General features: G+C 39.1%; 2 protein-coding genes across 2 annotated transcripts; both read right to left on the bottom strand.

The window, feature by feature from the left end:
• Window positions 1-384: 384 nt before the first annotated feature.
• LOC118270754 (probable peroxisomal acyl-coenzyme A oxidase 1) lies at window positions 385-13,739 on the bottom strand. Its single transcript, XM_050699165.1, has 13 exons — window positions 13,498-13,739; window positions 10,742-10,904; window positions 10,269-10,437; window positions 8,480-8,603; window positions 7,800-8,044; window positions 5,294-5,454; window positions 4,058-4,220; window positions 3,438-3,628; window positions 2,913-3,062; window positions 2,542-2,647; window positions 1,714-1,866; window positions 1,082-1,198; window positions 385-806 (listed from the first exon to the last, which is right to left on the bottom strand). The coding sequence occupies exons 1-13, from the start codon at window positions 13,619-13,621 to the stop codon at window positions 663-665; spliced, it is 2,010 nt and encodes a 669-aa protein (XP_050555122.1). The 5' UTR covers window positions 13,622-13,739; the 3' UTR covers window positions 385-662.
• A 1,811-nt stretch (window positions 13,740-15,550) lies between these two features.
• LOC118277782 (60S ribosomal protein L19) lies at window positions 15,551-17,789 on the bottom strand. The gene is made up of 5 exons (XM_035596699.2): window positions 17,672-17,789; window positions 17,376-17,482; window positions 16,661-16,824; window positions 16,032-16,222; window positions 15,551-15,746 (listed from the first exon to the last, which is right to left on the bottom strand). The coding sequence occupies exons 1-5, from the start codon at window positions 17,674-17,676 to the stop codon at window positions 15,611-15,613; spliced, it is 603 nt and encodes a 200-aa protein (XP_035452592.1). The 5' UTR covers window positions 17,677-17,789; the 3' UTR covers window positions 15,551-15,610.
• Window positions 17,790-18,138: the final 349 nt, after the last annotated feature.

The raw sequence follows: 18,138 nt of genomic DNA, 5'->3' as shown, positions 1-18,138 counted from the left end.
GCCATCATCAGCTCTACGCAGCCAACCACTGCAATACTGCCGGCTTTACAGCAGATAACATCACTCCACCATCCTAGAGGGCGCTTTACCGCCATATCTCAAGTAATCTCGACACACCAAAACACGACTACCACAGCTGTCATCGGTTTCCCGACTGTATTTAGAAAATTGTACTGTATTACGGAACCAACTATGTGGTGTCAAACTCGTTCTTGACCGGCATTTTTTCTATTGTATTTAAATGATGCATAACTGTACTTACTTATAATAGAGCAACAAATGTTACAATTTTCTTCGAAGGTATGTAAAAGCTATGATTGATGCTCTCAATGAAACATTATTGTATTATGTAGGGAGGAAGAAATACCAATAAAAATACCACGAAAAAAATCAAAAAATATATTCATCATATACACATTTTGCTTGACATCCCCATCACAGATAACTTTAAAAACACTTCAAAAATAAACAGTTAAATAAAACATTATCTACTCTACTCTAACTGCCGTCATCGGAGATATTTTAATGATTACTTAACCCAAACCTTAGCACTTGTTTTAAAAACAAAATCTTTACTCAACAATAGGAATTTAATTTAAGTAATCATTAAATGTCTCTGAGTACGGCAGTGAATTACTATCAGAAGGTTTTTATATGTTCTATCACAGTTTCCCCTGCATGAACGGCTTGAGGTACTTGTGGAAGCTCTGGTTGACTGGCTCCGCGTTCAGAGGACTCTTCAGCGCTTCCTCCATCAGTCGCTCGTACACGCGACCGTCGTACGCACCCAGAGAAGATTGAAGTAACTGGAAAATGTTATGAAGTCGGTTAATGACACTTAAAACAAGTACTAACTAATAAAAGACTATTATTCCGTTGTCAACGACTCCGGCGTGGTTTCACCCGCTCTGCTCAGCTTGTGTTTTCGAATCGTAGCGTGATGTTGTATATCCTATATGCTTCCTCAATAAATGGACCATCCAACACAAAAATAATTATTCAAATCGGGCCAGTAGTTTCGGAGTAATTTTACACGAAATATAGAACATATTTTTTTAAAGCTGCGGTTTGGAAAACTTACCTCATCAATTATATCAAAAGCGTCCACAAGTCCAACGGCATTAGGTCGAATTTTCCTCAGCAGCTCTTCGTACCGAGACCTCAGTTTCACCACATCAGCACCCGAAATTGACGTATACTGAAAGTAAATACACCTGTTTTGATGGAACCTAAGCAGTAGGCTTTTTATAGGTATAATTAATTTTGTATGTATTACGTAGAAATTGATTTCTAAACTTTAAACCAACTTAAGCCCAAATTAATTTTTCAAACGGATCAACTGATGGTAAGCTATCGTCACCACACATGAATACTCGGAATGTGGTATTCCGGGTATTTCGGACGTTACAAACACGTTGCCGGCCTTTTGGGAGCTAGGAATTTAAGGGTTGTTAAGGAATTGGAAAGATAAAAAAGAGCCCTCCGGTAACCTCACTCACACAACGAAACACAACGCAATCGTTGTTTCACATTGGTTTTCCGTGAGGCCTTTTCTGTATCACTCCTGGGGAGCCGGCCCGTTCGTATCGAAACATGGCTCTCCCACACTTAAAACTCATTGTCGAACACTAAATTGTAGGTATATTCTATCATGCAATCACACTACATTGTTAGTAAGTACATTCTATCACAGAATCCAGAACGGTCACTGACCTCTAAAAGATCGCCGAGCCTCTCCAGCGCCCAGTAGACCGCGTACAGTTCCACCAGCTGCCCCATCACCTCCGCCAGTGGCGCCGACATACTCTTCATTGCTTTCGACATGTCCTCGTGGAACGTGGAGATCACTATCGCGCGGCAATGTGACTGGAAAATATAAGAAAACCGGTTAAATACAAATACGTGATGCATATTATTATTGCCTGAAAGGTGCCTGTGAAGACAGTCGTATGTAGTAAGCAGTTTCCTAAATCCTAACCCTAATGCATCTTAATGCTGTGTGGAGATATCCAAGCTAGCGTTCGCTGGCAAAGTAATTCCAATTCAAATTTTATTTTTCAAATCGTACAGCCTCGTACAGGCCTTCAGACAGTTATGCAAAAACTTAGGACACCTTTGTACGAAAATTGCGCGGACGTAGGAGCATAAAATTTGGTACACTTATAGTTTATGTGTAGGAGAAGTGCAGAACGCTAATATTTAAAAAAAATAATGCTTATAATTTATAAGCATTATAAGTTATAAAGTACATTAAATCAATAAATAAAACATTACACACACTACCATGCATAGTATCTGATCGTATTTGACAAAACGTCAAAATCGACAGACATTGCGATGATATTCTCACGTCTCATATGAATAGAGTTTTCCTGTTCATGATGCGCCGGAATACCTATATTAATTAGTATTTTACAAAACTAATAGCAATTCGTTAAATAAAAATTATCCTTGATCGTATGTTAAGTGGTATTGTAAATTGAATCGTATATGCTCGAATTTCGACCACTAGTTAATATAAATCTAGATGAATGCAGTTACCTCTCCAGCTGAAACTAATTGTATAGAGATTGTATTCCACGCATCCGCTTGCGACATCCCGGACATGACTTTTGATGTCATTAAATCCAAACACGAAGATATTTTCCTGTAACCAAACCAAACCAAAATATAGAAAACAGAAAATAATTTTATTATAACTTTCGTGAGAAATACTAAATTAGTTAATTACAGTAGCAGCGCGACAATCGCCGCGTCGTATGTCGCGGAATGCTGCTCATAAATATGAGCCTCTAGCATAGCTTGAAACTAGTCGAGTTCCTCGTTAAACAGTTACGTGAGTAAGCCGATAACATAATAATTAAAACAGAAAATATCATAAAGTAGATATTGACGTAGTTTTGTGAACTCACCTCATAGAGACTATTTGGAATCCTCTAATGATGCCTTCGACAGAATTCTCCCATTTATATGAGAACCCTGGAGCGGAGACAGTCTTCAAGTATTGCACTGTAGGAGTCAGTGGACCAGAGTCAATCTGACGCCATGTCTTTAATAGGAACCTGTGGACATCACCCGGACTTGTTGAAGTAACTATTATACATGAACAGTAACTAGGTTTTGTAATAGGTACCTATGTTATAGTATAGATTGTATACTGAGAGCAAAGTAAAGTAATTTTTCAATTTTTTTGTCTGCTACCCAATCATATCTTAGTATCACACTCAGAGACATTTAATGATTACTTAAACTATTCCTTAGTAACGATTTTGTATTGTAAACAATTGCTAAGGACTGGGTCACAGACTGGGTTAAGTAACCATTAAATGACTCTGAGTATGGCAATTAATGTATCCCTTTTTAATATGCTTAAGATCGGTCAACATAAAGGTGCATAGAATCTGTCAAATAACTTTTAAACTACAAAGCTCACAAACCTGGCAGTCTGCAGTAACAGAACAGTGTTATCTCCCTCATAGGTGCAGGAAGCGGTGGTGAGGGCGTATGTCGGAGGCAGGTTGGAGGACACCATGTAGCCGTGCCCTCCGCACGCCAGGCGACACCGCTCCGTGAACATCGAGGAGTCTGTCGTACTGATAGCTTTGAGGCAACACGCGAGGGCATGCAACTGGAAATAAAATAGATACAATTTTGCAAATAAAATAAGAAATCAAAGAAGGTTTAAGGTGAATTCAAGGATAAGCTCCAAAGTCTTTGCTTGTTGAAAATTCCTTATTTTGAATGCTATAGAACAGCTCAAAAATAATTAGTTTAACTTCTTTTTAATAAATTACTATACATTGTATCCAAGCTTAGTTTCCGATACCTTAGTTTTTTTTATGTTTGATGGGTCGACGTTTGGCCGCTATCTCGCCTGATGGTAAGTGATAATGCGGCCTACGATGGAGCACGTCTGCCCCTAAGCAACCTATTCACTCGGGCTTTTGCCTATTCACACTTGGTTGGTGATCTAAAGACGTGTACCAAGATAAACAAGGAAATCATTCATTACTCCCTAATTGGTTAAACAAGCTGTGTCCACCATTCCACAGCTTACCTCTCCAAGTCTCTCCATGTTCCCCTGGTGAAGCTGATCGTTGATGACATTGAAGGTGTCCCACAGCATCCTGGCGTTCATCTTCATGGCAAAGCAGCCAGCTATCGCGGTTAGTATCTTGTCCTGTTGCGTCACGTAGTCTAGGATCTGTCGCTCCGGTTCCCTGAATAGTATGTGTTGATAAGTGATTAAATTAATTGGAGATTGAACAGCTAAGATGCGAGAAGATAAAGTGGATAGCTGATTTGGTTTGGATCATCGTTTAAGTGTGAGAGAGCCATGCTAAGTGTGGGAGAGCCATGCTTTAAGTGTTATGCTATGGAGAGCTATACTTCGGCACGAATGGGCCGGCTCAACCGGAGTGATACCACGGCCTCACAGAAAACGGACATAAAACAACGCTTGCGTTGTGTTTGTTGAGTAAGTAGTCAACTCGGACCAAATGCCTACGGCCCATTTGGGACGAGTTGGGGAAAATAAAATAAAATAATATTTTTAGTGGTCAACTCGTCCCACGTCACTACCTCAATGAGATAAGGTACAGTCAGTAGCAAAAGGGTTAGTGTGTAAATAATAAAGTTCTATTACTTTGTTGAAAACAAAAGATTTTCTAGGAACTTCATTCTATCTATGTTATCATTTACTTCATAAGTGACCGCCATGACCATTGTTTAAGCCACACATGTTTACTATTCTTAGTAATTTTGGATAACACATGAATTTGTGTGATTGCTAAAATAAATTGAGCTAATAAATTATTTAACCGACACTAAAAAAAGAGGTTCTTACTTCGTAAGGATGTTGTAATATGAAATAATCTATAAATAAAACGAAAGTAAAGAAACAAAACAATAAAAATATATTTTTAATCTTGTGTTGCTAACTGTACCAAACATTGATAAAGTTTAAAGATCCATAGTAATTCAAGAGGAAAGTTTATACATATGTATAAAAAAAAAGTGGGACGAGTTGACCACTAAAAATTTAATTTATTTTTAATTTCCCCAACTCGTCCCAAATGGGCCGTAGGCATGTGGTCCGAGTTGACTACTTACTCTGTTTGTTGTGTGGATGAGGTTACCGAAGGATTTTTTAAAGCCTATTTCAGCTCGTTGTCATAACTTAAATACGTAGTTTTTGAATTGGAATGACTCTGTTTACTTACCATCAGGTGATTCGTCTGCTCCTTTGCCCATTGCCCCACACTAAAAACAATAAAAGGCGTGTAATCGTTACCCCTCCTTGAGTTGCGACTGTCTTCTAACAGCAGAGTACCGAGTAGCGACAGTGATGGCCTTCGCCAGATAGTTGACAGAATCGAACACTATCACAACCCTCACGAACACCATGGCTCCGTATATCAACTTGCTGTTCTTAGATTTCACGTAGGTTCCATCCTGAAATTTTTTGAAAATTTTAATAATTTTACAAGTCTGCTATCAAGGCTATCAAGGAAGATCGAAAAGATGAAGGAAGATGTCGTTTTACCTCTTTATTCTCTTAGTCTATACTAATACTAATACTAATATACTAATATTATAAAGCTGAAGAGTTTGTTTGTTTGAACGCGCTAATCTCCGGAACTGCTGGTCCGATTTGAATTATTATTTTTGTGTTGGATAGTGCATTTATCAAGGAAGGCTATAAAACATCACGCTATGACCAATAGGAGCCAAGCAGAGCGAGTAAAACCTCGCGGAAATAGCTAGTGATGTATAATAGCATTCAAAATTACATACTTATTAACCAAAATTTTGAAAAACTAGCGACTATAGGTAAGTAGTATAATATAGGTATGTCTGCCGTAAAAAAGGTAAAAATCAAAATTATGAGAAACAAAAAAGAAGTGGCCATGCGAATGCGACTAGTTTTGTAAATAACTAATTAATAAAGTTTTTTACTTTATCTACTTGAATAAAAAACTTTATAGGCTATGTACATGCCAAATTAATTCTTTAAATAAATAAAAAATAACACCACTTATAATTATTTTATAATCCGCATATTCCCAATAATAATTGGTCACGGTTTGCGATTTTAATACAATTAGAGTACTTTTCCACTATAGATGTGCTATGCTACGTTGCTGTGGATGGGTTTGGCGTCTACCAAACATATTCATTGGTACAACAATACACATAGGCAATGGAGTACCATTGCCTGAGTAAATTATTAACAGAGTACAGTTAATAATATAAACACAATTTATCTCTGTATGATCTCAAAAACAACTTAACCAATTTGGGTGCGACTTTACAAACATTTATGTACACCTATTTTGAATAACTCCTTAAAAAAACTTGATTAGGTATTTCTATCAGTTAACAGTTTGTAAAATACGTCGAAATAATTATGTACCTCATCCATGAATCAATTCCAAAATTATTAGGTACGGGAACTAGAATCAGAATTTTAGGAGTCAAATGTAACACCAGAGCAAGATATGTTGCCGGAGGTGGTTGTATGCGGCCGGAGGTTGTATACGGGGGTCGTGCGGTCCATGGCCCTCTACGGCGCCCCTGTGTGGGCGCCGAACCTGATGCGGCGGCCAACTCGGACGCTGCTCACGTCCCAGAGGGTCATGGCCATCCGAGTGATCCGTGGATATCGCACGATCTCCGGGGAGGCGGCGAACCTCCTTGCCGGATTACCGCCGTGGGATTTGGAGGCGAAAGTGCTCGCGCGCGTCTTTAGTCTGCGCGCCGACGCGCGTCGCCGGGGCGAAACTCCGCTGCCGCGCCAGATTAGTGCGTGGCGGGACGAGCTCCGGCGCGATCTCATGGCGGATTGGCAGCAACGACTGTCGCAACCGAGGGCTGGGCTCGCTGTCATTGCAGCGGTAAGTCCCCTCTTTGAGGAGTGGCTAGAGAGGCGCCATGGCGTCCTCACCTACCGCCTGACGCAGGTGCTTACCGGACATGGGAGTTTCGGTAGGTTCCTGTTTTTGATTGGGCGGGAGGAAACGCCCGGGTGTCATCACTGCGAAGACCGCCCGGAGGACACGGTGGAACACACGGTTGCGGTCTGCCCTGCGTGGGCTGAGCACCGCCGTGCCCTCAGGGAAGTGATCGGCGACGGCGACCTCTCGCGTCCGGCTTTGGTTCAGACCATGGTGCGGAGCGAGGGGGACTGGGATGCCGTCTCCTCCTTCTGCGAAGCAGTTATGCTAGCTAAGGAGGAGGCGGGACGCGTGAGGGAACGAACTTCCTCACGCCCTAGCCGACGCGAAAGACACTCCGGGCGTCGGGGATCGCGTGACGATCTCCGGCCACCGTAAGTGCGGGTCTGCGGACGGCGAGCAAGGGTAGCTCGCCGCCCGACCAGAACCAGACCCGTGCGTGCGGCGCGTTGCGTTCCGCGCGCGCCTCAAAGAGCCATCAGACCACCACAGATGGGGCCCAGTAGGGCTGATGCTTAATCCGGAGCTGCGGACTACCTAGCGGGTTTACCGGGGCTCCGGCTCGACAAGCAGGAGTAGGAACGGGGTGGTTTTTAGTCAGTAAGAGTCTGACACTCCCTCTCGCTTTGCCCTGGCGAGAGAAGTCATTGGATGATTTTCCCCCTGAAAAAAAAAAAAAAAAAAAGAGCAAGATATGTTCAGGTCCCCAAGATACTATCCTAGTTTGGGCGCTACCGATACACTTGATGACAACACCAAAATTAAACAAATTATTGTGATATAGTATAAGACCATGATGATTGTGAAGTTCATTAATAAATTTATTCTTATTCTTATTCTTACCTCCAATATTTTCGCGTGTTTCATCAGCATATTGGTCCTTGGTATCCTGACGTTATCGAAGCCTATGAAGCCGTTGTTGACTGCGTTCAGCCCCATCTTGACTCCGATCTCTCCGACCTTGATCCCTGGTAGTGGCATGTGAGTGTCTTCGTCTCGGACTTGGACGATGAAGGAGTGGACGCCATGACACTCTCCCTTGGAATACAGCTGGGCTATCACTATGCAGTAGTTTACTGTGTTCCCCACTGTGGATGAAAGTGGAACATGGGATTGATTTGTAGATACTCTTATGTTTCAAAGTAGACTGTGAATGCACGTCCTATTGGACATGAAAAAAGCCTTACTGCCGTTCTCAGAGACATGTTATGATCACTTTTTTGACGATTTTGAATCGAAAACGATTGTTAAGGACTGGGCTATGTAACCATTAAATGACTCTGAGTAAGGCGGTGAGTGTTACTTAAATTTTACTACAAGAGCAAACTAAAATTGATAGTTTTACCGATCTATCCCAAAATTCTACTTGAGAACCTCACTTCATGATACTTATTCCTACTTGAAGCACCTGCACCAATTGAAGATTGCCAATGCATCAATTTCCTTAGTCATGTTTGTTGATAAAGAACTCTAGCAATTAGGGGTCCTAAACATTCTGGCTGCTAAACAAGGAATTTACTTACGTCCACCAGGCCACCACTTGTACGAGGTGAGTGTCGGACTGTGTAACACAAACTCCTGAGTCGACGGGTCGTATGTGGCGGTCGTCTCCAGACCACGAATGAAAGTTCCATGGCCAAGTTCCGTCTAAAAAAATATACAAATCAATGACCCACAAAAACATTTCATGTTAAATGTTGCCAAGACGAGACCATATAGCTCGCACTGTCAAAAAGTAATCAGATCCCGTGTAGAGCCAAGTTTCTAACCCTACATGCCCAGACCTAGGCGTGCAAACCTTGGACGTAACTGGCGAGTCGGCCGCACGGACTTTTTGCTATTCGTCATATGGGCTTGAGCTTAAAAATCTATTCAATCTTCTAAACTCTTTCCGTGCGGCCGACTCGCCAGTTACGTCCAAGGTTTGCACGCCTAGGTCTGGGCATGTAGGGTTAGAAACTTGGCTCTACACGGGATCTGATTACTTTTTGACAGTGCGAGCTATATGGTCTCGTCTTGGCAACATTTAACATGAAATGTTTTTGTGGGATTTCATTTCTTTTTGTAGGTTGCTTATGATAGAAAGATAAAATGAGCGACAAATACAAGTATTTTTTTGTCGCTCATTTTTTCTTTCTTTTTTTGGGGTATGGTTTTTTTCTCCGCGATAGCAAACTTTTAAATCACCGAAATATTCCGAAAATTTTTCATTCAACGAGACAACCGTCAACGACTTCTGCCCTCGCGCGTCTGCCCGCGTTCGGGTGCCGCGCTCGCTGACGGGCCGATTATTTTTAGCTACTGCGCGGGGACGAGGGGGCAGGCGGCGGGCGTTGGCGCATACTATACTTACGATGCTTATGTTCAAAAGTATAGGTTGATTAATAAACACTTACCGAAGTGAAGTGTAGTAATAATATTATTCATATCTAAGTACTTATGGGTAGGATAATGTTTTGATTTGATGAAAAGTTTGTGTTCTATGTACTTGTGTATAATTTTCAGATCTCAAGCAGGAAATAGGGAATTAAGTTTCCCTATTTCAGATTTTTACCCTCCGCGGCCGCATTCAGACCTCTAGCGTCAAAGCAGGAAATAGGGAATTAAGTTTCCCTATTTCAGATTTTTACCCCTCCGCGGCCGCATTCAGACCTCTAGCGTCAAAAGTTGCGGAAGTCTCGAACAAACTTTCACCCCCTAGTTTAAGGGGTTGGGGGGTAAAAGTTCCAAGTTTTAGGATTTTTTTGTTGTTTGGGTACTAATACTAGCTTACATACCAAATTTCAGTTTTCTAGGACTTCAGGAAGTACCTTAAGAATTTTGTTGATCATCAGTGAGTGAGTGAGTGAGTGAGTGAGTGACGAAATCGGGGTATTTTAGATATCAATAAAATCTAAAGTATAAGAGCTATGCAATTGAAACTTTAGAGGTTTATTAAGTCTACCACTGACATTATATCCTAAAAATTTTGTTTATCTGGTATAACCCAAACTCAAGTTATGAAGGTTCAAAAATACGACGAAGCGCTTCGAGAAAAGGTAGGTAGTGCCCTTGCGCTTGCGCTTCGCTTGGCTCGTCTTGGCGGGGGCACTACCGTGCCCCCAGATAAGGAGAAAACACGTGGCTAAGTAAAATTTTATGTACCACCTATTTCTTTTCTTTATAAGTACCATAGTTGCATGTCGGTATAGTCTAGTCAGTCTTTTGTTTATAAGAAGAGAATAATTTGCTCGTATTGCAAACGTTAATTCTAAACGTTAATTCTCTTGTCCTTGTATTCTTGTTTTTACAACTCTCTTACAACTTTCTTACCTGAGCGTAACTCCCAATAATTGAGCAGTTTAGAGCCCGATGTAGCCATTTCTTTTGCTGCTCCTCATCTGCCTGACTCATGAACACTGGCATGAACATTATGTAATGCAAACCAAAGGGTGATCCATCTTGAGATATAGAAGCACTTAGCACACCACTTAAGAGGTTTCTGAAAAGGAAATTCAGCATAGATGAATATCTATTTATCATGAAATTCATCACTCAAATAGGGTTTTTTTGAGGGGGAAAATCATCAAATGACTTCTCTTCTCCTCTCTTCTCCTTTGACGAGGCGAGAGGGAGTGTCGGTCTCTTACTGACTAAAAACCACCCCGTTCCTACTCCTGCTTTTCGAGCCGGAGCCCCGGTAAACCCGCTAGGTAGTCCGTAGCCCCGGATCACTCAAATAGGTAATGTTGAGTTAAAGAAAAGATCAAAAAGGAATATTCAATAGAACTCTACTCATTTTATACCTGTAATTAGTAAGGTCCGTATTATTTGCCTCTTGTATTTTCCGAAGCAAGCTGAACAAGATGACAGCTTTCCGCATTGAGTTCTCGTATTTCTCCTTATGACTTAGATACTCGTCTGGTGTCCCACCGAACAACTCCTCTCGTTTAGACAACAGCGCCCTTTCTGCAAATGAAATCAAAGAGGCATTGTTGGTCTTCAATTAATCAAGTTGTAATATCGTCAGTAACAAGATGAGATTTGCCAATTAATCATGCATCGTCACTTGCTGACACAAATTAAACATTCCTAAGGATTCTATCTCCCTGTAAAGATTCAGATCGAGTATAAAAAGGGAGTGTACTCTAGCATCAACATCACACATTCACCAATCTTCCTTCAGTCACCAGCTACTACCAAACACTTGAAGATGAACAAGATCTTCTTCCTCATAGTCTTCATGGCTTGCGTCTGCCTGTACGCCGAAGCCCAGCTGACCTTCACATCCAGCTGGGGTGGCAAACGAGGCAGCGTTGCCCCAATGCCATGCAAGAACGAAGAAGCAGTCGCTACGATCTTCAAGTTAATCCAGAACGAAGCTGAACGCTTTATCATCTGCCAACAAAAACCTTGAAGACCAGAGACGAATGAAGAATCTTTTATCGACGATACCGCATTGTTGTAATGGACTTGTCTAATGTATCTTTGTATTTTTTGTTCGAGTTTATAATGAAGCCTTGCAATTTCTATAGAATATGTTTATATATGTTAGATTTCATATATTGGTACTTGGCCTACGACTTCAGACGTTATAAACCTATAGTATTATCGCTGATACGGAGCAAATGCACTGGACTTATGTTATAGTATATAGAATGATCTAGCTTGAATGCTGCAAATTATTTCTTCTGTATTCTGATTTTTGATTAATAAATCTTGTTATGTATTGTTACCGTTTTTTCTTGTTTCATTTTTAGACCCAAAAATTTTCTTTTCGCATGGTCAAAGTCGATAAAGGCTTCTTTTTTAAGAGGAGGTTGGCCATAATTTAGCATTTCCAAGCTAACAGAAGCAGGCGACTTGGGCATCGCAGTTAGTTCACCAAAAATGTAAAAGATGCTGCCAGACGGCTAACAAGCATCTTCTAGGTGGTTTACTAGTTTTAACTCATTTAGTCTCCGTTTCTTCAATTTGAAGATATGTATTTATGGAAGCTAACGTTTCGAGTCATTGTTTGACCCCAAGCGATCTTTGACAATTGATCCGTGACTGTAAACACACAGAATAAGTTATTTACTTTCATTTCGAATCGCATAAATAAATAACGTCATTTAATGTGTAGATATTAGGTACTTAGATACTTAATTAATAGACAAGGTTTAAAACGGGAACATATATACCTAAGTAACAGGTTCATGGCTATTGTGAATCATCGAATCATTGTTTTAATACAATTAAGTATGAAATGAGTAAGTAATAAAACCTATACCTAGAAAATATGTGTAGGTATAGCAGTATTTATATGTATATAATGCATTCTGGGATTAGGATCCCTATTAGGTACAAATTAGGTCTGTCATGTGTCCACATGTGCTGATATATTATTTTTTAAGTAGGTATTTTAGTTACTTATATTTTTTAACCATTTTAAGCATCTACTATTCGACCATTCACTAGTTTGACGTTTCTAATAACCGTCAGTTATATTTTGAGCTAAACATTAACGCTTTTAGAAGTTTTATGTTTGACACATAAAGATTTATGTTTGAACTTTTCGCTAAGAGTATTTGAGAGGGAGTTTCTTTTATTTATGTTATAATAGATACCTACTTATATTATTTCAACATTTAAGTTTTTACATAACTGGTATTATAATAAATAACAAATTTAAATGTAAATAATAGATAAAGGACACGTTTCAGCTAATCATTGTCAGTGTTTTTGCCTGTTTCGCGTCTTGGGGACATACTAATTGTCTTGGATCCCGCAACGAAATAAATCAGAAGATAATATTAGAGAAGAAAAGTCCAAGTTTCCTCATAATTTTTCCTTCGCCTAATAGGCGAATCGTACCTATGTCTTTTCCCGCTTTGGGTGAGGCGAGAGGCAGTGTCATACTCTTATCGTCTAAAAACCACCCTGTTCTTCAAGCCTAAACCTACTCCTGTTCTTCAAGCCGGAGCCCCGATAACCCGCTAGGCAGTACGCAGCTCCGGGTTATAGGAATCAGTGGAGTCTATAGCTATGATTAGGTAGATGTTGACTATTGTCTTGTCGTGATTAAACTTAATCGGTGCAATTTTCAATGCATTTAATAAGTCATAGACGTACCTACCTATCTACTTGGATATGTAAATACTCATTTACTAGGTAGATTTGCACCCAAAGAATAATTTACAAAGCGGCTGGCTCACGATTGGCGCCGTAGACATTTAAAAATTTATGGTTGGCCCGGTAGCTGGGCAACCGGCTGCCGTGCAACGTATAGCGGATTCGATTTTCGCACTGAGCAACTAGTTTGTATATGAACGTTTATGTTCGTAAACGTACCCACGACATAGGAGACCAATCGTCGTAAAGCGCAACGTTTTATTTAAAAAAAGTAATTTATAGCGCCATCTCAAAAAGCACACATTTCTACGGGCAATATAGGTACTTAAAGTCTAAACAGATTCAAAGATTTATCTCCACAGAAGTATTTATCAATACCAAACATAACAAACAACACAGTACAGTACAGTACCGTATCCTAATTTACAAGTAGTAAAGGGTCATTTACCTCTTTCCTTCCTCTCAAAAGTCTTTTCTTTCCCGCCATCCAAAAAATACGTCAACTCTGTCACATTAAAAGTGCACTTCGCCCTCTCTTTTATTAAATCCTTATTTACTTCACCGATACCCATTTTTATTAGTAGCAATGACACGTTCTACTTTAAAGCGTATATTTCACTGACTGACTGTACTCTGACTGCTCGATGTGTGGCGACTGGGGACAAACGAGCGCGCCAAAGTCGCCAAACAATTAACGTAGATAAGCTTATTAGTTATAGAGCTGCAGAAAAACAGTAGGTACATATTACTGAAGACTTGTATCTAAAAAAATTACCGGTGTCCCAAGGTCTAAGTATGGTAAGTACTTGGGATTATAAAACTCAGCATTAATTATTTATTATTAAGTGCCGAAGTAGCTTTTATATTAATACTGTTTATGTAATGTATAAACATTTATTTCTTCAGATAATTTTAAGCTAAATGTTTTGTTCTTTTCAGTTTACTAACAACTATTAGAAAGTTAAAGTTTGGCAGTTTATTAATCTGCCGTGACCACTCGACACACTGGCAGTATAGTCGACAACACTGAATAGGTGACTCGGTTGCCATTCAAAAAAGAAAAACACGTTTTTTAGGTACCGTATCGTATCATGAATTCCTATGAGATGCAAATTGCATCAGATGCAAATTATGCAGAACTGTTAGGTAGTTTTTAACACGGACTAATACGGCATAGTTTTTATCATATGTACATTTTTTGTTTTACTGTTTTTTTTTTCTTGTATAACCGGTTATTCAAACACTCCAAATCCAATCGTTAGCATAGGTCAGGTGAATTAATTTTGTTACAATTTTTTTTTTTTAGCACATCTCTGTTCTATTGTGGGGCAGTTTGATTTTCATGTATTGTACAGTGCTAGAGTAGCTAGAGTGAAGTTAGCTGCCTTAATGTATGTGTGGTTTATTACGAACTTCTAATAGACTTGATTAGAAAAATCAAACAGAGTTTGTGTTATATGTATTTTAGATACTACATCCTTACTTACATGAAAATATTTTATAGGTAGGTACACTTCATCGTATCGTATCAAGATTGTAATGACATTTACATTGAATAATATGTGTTCATTTCCCGTCAATCCTATGCAAATCAATATGCTCGTAGGGTCAGTAAGGGCACTCACTGATAGCGTGGCAGAGCATGGCACAGCAAGCGCGGCGTGCTGCGGCGTCCCGTGGCATGCCGTGGCAACCTGCTGAAAGCCCAGCCACTCTGGCAAAGGATTGTGTCGCATGTCGGATTAACTATTAATAATAGCAATTCTAGCTGAAGATGAAGAAAGACTTATTTCAACTGCTGATTTGACGAAATGACAATTGTGGGTGCATAATTGCGCTCCACCGAAATGCCTACGACAAGTTTCAACGCTTATTTCAACTGCCTACAATGGCATGATTCCTCGACCCCAGTGTCATGCCATCGCGGTATGTCAATCGCACGCGGCGCGGCATCGTGGTCATCAAAATAAAGTAAAATAATTTTTAAACTTATTGAAATAAGATTCAAAATATCTTAATGGTATTAAAATCTCTTTGCAAACTTTGCTGTGCCGGTAGTTGGTACACATACACAGGCGCGTTAACACAATAAGTAGCAACAAACGTAATCATTATTTAGGTTCTTGGTACCTATTGTGCAATTTGATGACTGCTGCGCAACATGTTGCAGGTTCGATTCCGCACAAAACCATTTTGTGTTTCGGTGGTTATTTGGTATCTTTTATCCCAATATTCTTAAAGGATTTGGCAACTGCTGTAAAAGCTTGCGCGGGATTCTTTTTCAGTATTTCGAAAAAAAATCGGTAATAGGACGGAGTCTGGAATTGTGCCCAGTATATGACAGTAGGCTCACCTCTGGGACTTATAACACAAATGGTAAAAATTGGGTTTCATTGTATAGTGCCATAGTGTGCAGCACTACCTACCCCTTCAGAGATAAAATGAGTACCGTTGCATTGAAAACCTAGTTAATTCATTGAGACAAAAATAAAAGACGCAAATGGACCCAAAAAAAGTAATTTATTGGATCATATTTTTTTGAATTAATTACAAAGTGTCGATCACTTCTTGGCTGTGACCGCGGCCTCGTCCTCCCGCGCGAACGTCTGCAACAGCTCCTCCTTCTTGGCGGCGATACGCTCTTCACGTCGCTTGCGCGCCTCCTTGACCTTGTTACGGCGGGCCTCGGCCTGGTCACTGGAATTATACAAAAGTTATTAAATATAATACCTAATTGTAATGTTTAAATGGCTAATAGGAGTTCTAATGTGAGAAAAATGCATGTTAAATACTTTTGAAGATGATGAAATTCAAATAATTGTCTTTTAAATTAAAGAAAATAGTATCTGAAAATACTGTGCTAAGCAAATGATTCAAATAAAATATTATTTTAAGAACTAACGACTGGTGTTTAGCTGAAGCGGTGTATTAACCTAACTAATCTGAATTATTATCATATAAGTAAGTTTTCACAGTTCTCACCTAAGCATCTTAGTCCTAGCCTTCTCAGCCTTCTTCCTGTGGATGTACTCCATAAGTACACGCTTGTTCTTGAACACATTACCCTTTGCCTTCATGTACAGGGCGTGGTACAGATGCCTGTCGATCTTCTTGGCTGTTCTGTACTTAAGGAGCAGTTTACGGAGAACCCTTTGTCTTTGTACCCAGAGTTCCTGGAGAAGAGAAAGAAATTGTTATATCAAGTTGGTAGGTAATCATTTGCATTATTCAATTATTTTTGTAACATTGTGGAAAATGTAGGTTGACAAAATATTTTAGATTGAGACTAACAAGCCAATTCAGAGATTACTATGCAACAATAACAAACAAAGAACAAAAATATTGCACAATAATATGAAAATGTCAACAACAATACTATCTAACTTTCCATCCAATAGAATATCTATAATGATTATCTAGATCTGAGTATTTAAACTAAAAAACATACTGCAGATTACAGTTTTCCATTGTATAAGTCTTCCAACTCTATACAAGTGATAATGCAAACCTTTGTATAGCCAATTACAAGAAATCTATGAAAAATAGCAATAAACACTCTAAAACTAGTGTAAAACAAGTAAAAATTAGCATTAATAAACATAATAACTCACCTTCTGTGGCATACGGGCGTTAGCAGTACCTCTTCTCTTACCGAAGCCACAGTGACGTCCCTTTCTGCGGGCCTCTGTGTTCTTGCGGACGCGAGCACGTGAGTGTACTGCTACGGGCTTCTTGATGACGAGACCATCCTTGATCATCTTACGGATGTTCTGTCCTGGAAAGATGAATAGAGTTTTTTTTTATGTTAATAGTTCAAGATAGTTTGATGTAAAAGTTAACTAGAGATAAATGCATTGGTGGGTAACCTTAGGTGATTAAGAACTTGAAGATATAACATTTTGAAGTTTCTATAAGTCACACAAAGTTTGATGTGAGATAAAGATAAGTTGCCAAGCTGTTATTTGAAGGTTATGTTGTTGGGTGCAAAGTGAATAACTTGAAAGTAAGAGACAAAATAGAATATTTTCATGAATTATTGGTTCTAAACAGTACAGGTGGACCTAAGCAGACATACATCCTGGTCAAGATCTCCAGCCACCTCGACGAAATTGTGTGAACATTATTGCATGAAAATATGAAATAAATTCAGTATGTTGAGAAAATATGTTAAATCTCGACGTTTAGTTTACTTTTATCACAGTTTTAGGGCGATAATGATGCATTTCAATTTATTTCCTTTCACTGCACTTTGTTTACTATCTGTAAAAAAACTTCAACATGCACTCATGATCACGCCGCGCTTTGAAAATACGTGTGTGTACTTACTTGAGTTGGTATTGGCGATTTCATTGATCTCATTGGGATCAAGCCACACCTTCTTTTTACCACATCTCATAACAGAGGCTGCAAGCCTCTTCTGCAGCTTGAGGGAACTGAAAACGAACGAAAATCCAGCATGACCACATGGCTATGAAGTTCACCGATAAGATGTAAATTTTGCAGAAAGACACATGTACAGTAATAAAAATATGTAAAATACATTTATTGAACAAAAGTAAACATTTTAAGGCAAAAATTAGAACATTTTACACTAATAAATTAAATTATTTATCAAAACTAACCTCATCTTGACTAGGTGAGATCCAACGCATACAAGAAAGAAATATGGCCGCCTGAGTCAGTGCGGGGTAAAAGCTTACTAAAAGTTACTTCACTATTGTATTTAGTCGATTAAGTTTAAAAATTAAGTAGTGACTTAAAAAAATATAAAAAGATTATAAAAATTTCGCAAATGCCATCTACTCTGATTTAGATGTAAATAAAAATAAAATATTTCTATAAGATTAAAACAATATATTTCTTTGCCTAGCCTTTCCCAATGAGAAAATGGCGGAGAGATGTGATATGTAAATATGTATGTAATAATAAGTAATTATTATTACATATTACAATTTCCATAATTGAGCCCTGACCACCGGTAGCTTGGATTTATCCCGTTACTGGTGGGCTACTGCTTTTTATATTTTTAAATGTTTTATTTTTTTTTTTTCTTTTTAATTTAATATTTAAAAATGTTACAACCAAGTAA

The sequence above is a fragment of the Spodoptera frugiperda genome, chromosome 15, assembly GCF_023101765.2.
Source record: "Spodoptera frugiperda isolate SF20-4 chromosome 15, AGI-APGP_CSIRO_Sfru_2.0, whole genome shotgun sequence".
NCBI classification, from domain to species: domain Eukaryota; kingdom Metazoa; phylum Arthropoda; class Insecta; order Lepidoptera; family Noctuidae; genus Spodoptera; species Spodoptera frugiperda.
This window is presented reverse-complemented; position numbering and strand designations above follow the sequence as displayed.

Excerpts from the sequence above, each read along its gene's own strand:
- LOC118270754 (XM_050699165.1), bottom strand. The coding sequence starts at position 13,621 with ATGGGTATCGGTGAAGTAAATAAGGATTTAATAAAAGAGAGGGCGAAG. Across the intron at positions 10,438-10,741 it reads ACGGACCTTACTAATTACAG|AAACCTCTTAAGTGGTGTGC; the intron begins GTATAAAATGAG and ends TTTCCTTTTCAG. Across the intron at positions 5,455-7,799 it reads AACACGCGAAAATATTGGAG|GATGGAACCTACGTGAAATC; the intron begins GTAAGAATAAGA and ends AAAAAATTTCAG.
- LOC118277782 (XM_035596699.2), bottom strand. Across the intron at positions 16,825-17,375 it reads AATCGCCAATACCAACTCAA|GACAGAACATCCGTAAGATG; the intron begins GTAAGTACACAC and ends TCATCTTTCCAG. Across the intron at positions 15,747-16,031 it reads GCTAGGACTAAGATGCTTAG|TGACCAGGCCGAGGCCCGCC; the intron begins GTGAGAACTGTG and ends GTATAATTCCAG.